The sequence below is a fragment of the Solanum pennellii genome, chromosome 4 (genome assembly GCF_001406875.1).
Source record: "Solanum pennellii chromosome 4, SPENNV200".
In the NCBI taxonomy this organism is placed as follows: Eukaryota; Viridiplantae; Streptophyta; class Magnoliopsida; order Solanales; family Solanaceae; genus Solanum; species Solanum pennellii.
This window is the reverse complement of record NC_028640.1, coordinates 955,035-958,848: the sequence shown is the minus strand read 5'-3', so window position 1 is coordinate 958,848 and position 3,814 is coordinate 955,035. Positions and strand designations below refer to the sequence as shown.

The 3,814-nt window shown below is 27.8% G+C and overlaps 1 protein-coding gene across 1 annotated transcript; it reads left to right on the top strand.

Annotated features, from left to right (window-relative positions):
* The first annotated feature begins 2,766 nt into the window (after window positions 1–2,766).
* On the top strand, window positions 2,767–3,550 carry LOC107016216. The gene has a single exon (XM_015216710.2). The coding sequence runs from the start codon at window positions 2,823–2,825 to the stop codon at window positions 3,378–3,380; it is 558 nt and encodes a 185-aa protein (XP_015072196.1). The 5' UTR covers window positions 2,767–2,822; the 3' UTR covers window positions 3,381–3,550.
* Window positions 3,551–3,814: the final 264 nt, after the last annotated feature.

The window sequence follows — 3,814 nt, the reverse complement described above, 5'->3', positions numbered from 1 at the left end:
TGCGTTTAGAATTTGGAGTTTAGGTCCATATCTTGCCAAACTAGGCCACAAAGAATAATACCAAAAAGAATTTATTAGCTGTCTTGGATCTTGTTTTTTCCCACCAATTTATGCAAATATTCCTTTTAGATTTTGGAAATTTCCAAGTATTTTACTTTATAGAAAATACATATCAAAAAAAAAAATTGGCCAGAAAATATGGTCGATTTATCTGTATTTTTCTCACTTCATATTACTTTGATTCTAAATTTGACACGATTTTCTAAAAACTTTAATGTTATTTTTATGTGTCTATTATATTAAAGATAAAAATTTGTTTTATTCATTCAAATTGAAAAATTAAGTCATAATTTATTGTTTTAAACCTATTTAATTATTAAATACTAGTATTTATTTTAATATTTAAATGACTTATATTAATATATAAAATTATTATTTTTAAGATTATGTCAAGTTAGACATGGACGGAAGGAGTATATAGTATCCCTTTACTTTTATGTTCTTTTTTAGGTAAAGTTGAAGAAATATCTATTGTTCACTGTTTATAGAAAAGTGGAGTGCACGAAAATTAAATTAAACGAAAGTTTTATTATAATACCCTTTAGCTTTTTCCACGATTTTTATGCAAAAATATTCTATTTTTTATATTTGGAAAATCACTTTCCGTAATCTAATTTGATATTTATATTTCTTTTTGGAAAAGTGGAATGCACGAAAATTAAGTTAAACGTAATTTTTTCAAAATAATAATAAAATAAAAAAAATCTTTGAATAAACGCTAGATTTACACTACTACATGGAAAAAAAAAATTATATAAAAAATTGGGCATATCTAATGGAACCTAATTTATTTATTTTTTGTCAACAACCTTAATTAGCAAGAGATGAATAAATTTGACTTTAAGAAATGTTTTAATGTCAGCTCTTTTAGGTAAGGAAAAGACATATGGATTTATGGAATACTTTAACCAAAACAAATATGCTAAGTTTAGTTGAGTAAAAATACAATCATAATTCAGATGACAAATAAATTTAAGAATTTTTATTTTAATCTATCATGTTGTTGTCAACCATTTTATATGGTTTGTCAAAGTATTATACTTTGCAACTTGAAAAAAAAAGAAGTAAAATGTTCTAAATACATTTATATTTTGGATGTATATGTATTTTTACAGTTTTTTGAAGCAAACAAATAACAAGTAATAGCTATAGTTTATTTTAATTGTAATTTACAGGAAACATTCATTTTTTTGCTATCTGATTCGGTATACAATTAGTCATTTTATATATTTTGGTATAAAATGTAAAAAATATGTTTTTGTGTGTAAAGCGAGATAAAAATGTATATACAAATATATATATTTTCGTCCTATACACTTATAATTATACAAAATACATATCTTATTGTACAAATTATAATATATAAATATAGTTATAGAAAACAGAGCAATTTGTATAAAACTGGATGTCTCTAGCGAATTATACAAATCAAAGCTCAATACAAACAAAAAATTTGTTACGAAGCACAATTATATAAGCTATAATTATAACATACAAATATAACGGAGAAAATATAAATTTTTTTTCTATAACATCATAGTCAAGGACCCAATACGGAAAAAACTCACTAGAAATGAAAAAAAAACAATGAGTTGAATCATTCCAAAGAGAATATAAGTCCATATACAAATTACGTCTTAATTTCAAAAAAGATATAATTCAATATTATGAATTTTCATTTTTAAATATTTTATGGTCATTTTTTTTGTAAAATAATTCAGATTCCCCCTCAGTTCGTAGATAAGGTCGGATCTGACTTTACCATTATCAAACCAATTTAATTAGATTTGTTTTGACTAATGCTTAAAATATTTTCTAAACATTAAAAAAAGGGAGAAAAAGGATTCCAAATATATTTGAATTCGATCAAAATTGCTTAGTTTTGGGAGGACGAATTACCCCATATACTATTTAAGTAAGTATATTTTAAAAGTATATACTTCTCCGTTTTATAAAGAATAACCTGATTTGATTTGACACGAAATTTAAGAGTATAACATTTTTTTTTATATTTTGTGATCCTAAATTAAAGTTAGGTTGAATGTATAAAATTATCTTTGATCTTGTATCCTTAAACATGCCAAGTAGAAAACTGATTTTAAAATGATATCAAAAAAAGAAAAAAATTATTAAAAAAAAAAAGGTCATTTTTTTTTGAACGAAGGAAGTATATGCTTACATAAACAAATTACTACTTATGATATTCACGTGAAAATACATATTCCTTAAAAATATATTATTAAAAAATACGATAATAAAAAATTTCTTCATAAAATTATCTTTATATTATTACTCTTACCCGATACCAAACGACCTCGATAATTGACTAACCCATATAGGTCCATACTACGACACATTCCGTACTCCAAGTCTGAAATCAAAACCAGCTAATCACGGAATATTATTTATATTACTATTCTCAAAGTACCCCACCCCCACTACTTACAAAAAGAAAAAAAAATTTAAATAAATCTTCTAAAACACACCACCAACACGTTTAAACATAAAGTTTCTAAATTAATTAAATAAAAATAAAAATTTCTCCTTTTTTTTTAATTTAAAAAATAAAAATCTAGAGACGACCATAACTGCCCCACAAATAATTCCCACCCACGCGCCGACATTACATCATTTTACTCCACTTTCTCTCTCCTCTTTGTCTCCACTATATAAACCAACTCTTATCTTCCCTCTCTCCTCACTCAAAACTTTTTCAATTCTCAAATCTAAGCACGTGTATTACACGCATTCTGCAAATTTCTATGGAGAGCATGATGAGTAGAAAGAAGAGAGTCCGAGTTGAATCGGAAGAATCAGAATATAACTCACCGGAAGTGAAGAAACTCAAGGAGAATCTGTTGTACGATCTCACCGACGACGATGATAGCTCCGAGTTTTGCACCACGAGTCATGATTTCGATTCGTTCATGAAGAGTTTCGAAGAAGAAATTACAGCTCCTCCGTCACCGGCGAAGGTGATGGAGACGGAAGTGGTGGATTTGACGGCGGATTCTGATGAGTCTCAGCCGGAGTTAGGTTACCTTCTCGAAGCGTCGGATGATGAACTCGGACTTCCTCCGGCAACGGCGGAGGGAAGTGAATCGGTAGTCGAATTGATCGGAGTTTCACCGGATTCAATATGGGAAGTGGAAGAGAGAATTCCGAATTACGATTCGTTCGAATTGGGGATCGCTGATTTAGTGGATTTTAACACTGGTGTTTGTGAATACGTAGCACTAGATGGATTGTTTGATCATTCGGATCTTGGTTTCGGGTCACCCGATTTTCTATGGAGACCCGAGACGTTACCGGCAAACTAGGAAGTGTAAATCTTTTTTTTTTTTGGGGGGGTTTTAATCTTCTTTTTAATTATTAATATTATTTAATTTAAATATTAAAAAGCAAGAACAGAGTATACAAATTTCTGGATATTAAATTTTGAACCAAAAGATAGTGGAATATTATATTTATGACTGGATATTGTACTTTAGAGTCTTTGGTGGACTTGCACAAAAATTAGACCTATCGATAAATTTGAATTGAAAAAAGTTATGGACTAACTTGTAATTGGGTAATTTTTTAAAAATGATTTTATGAAATAAATTATAGGATTATCGGTTTTTGAATTTCTTTAATATATTAGAAAAATATATATTTTTTTTTGCGGTAAACATATTCAAGTATTAAATAGCTCGATGAGTGGGCTTTTCGATGTTGATCTCTATTTCTAAGGTTCATAGGAGGAACGTTATGT

Coding starts and splice junctions, on each gene's coding strand:
- LOC107016216 (XM_015216710.2), top strand. CDS start 2,823: ATGGAGAGCATGATGAGTAGAAAGAAGAGAGTCCGAGTTGAATCGGAA.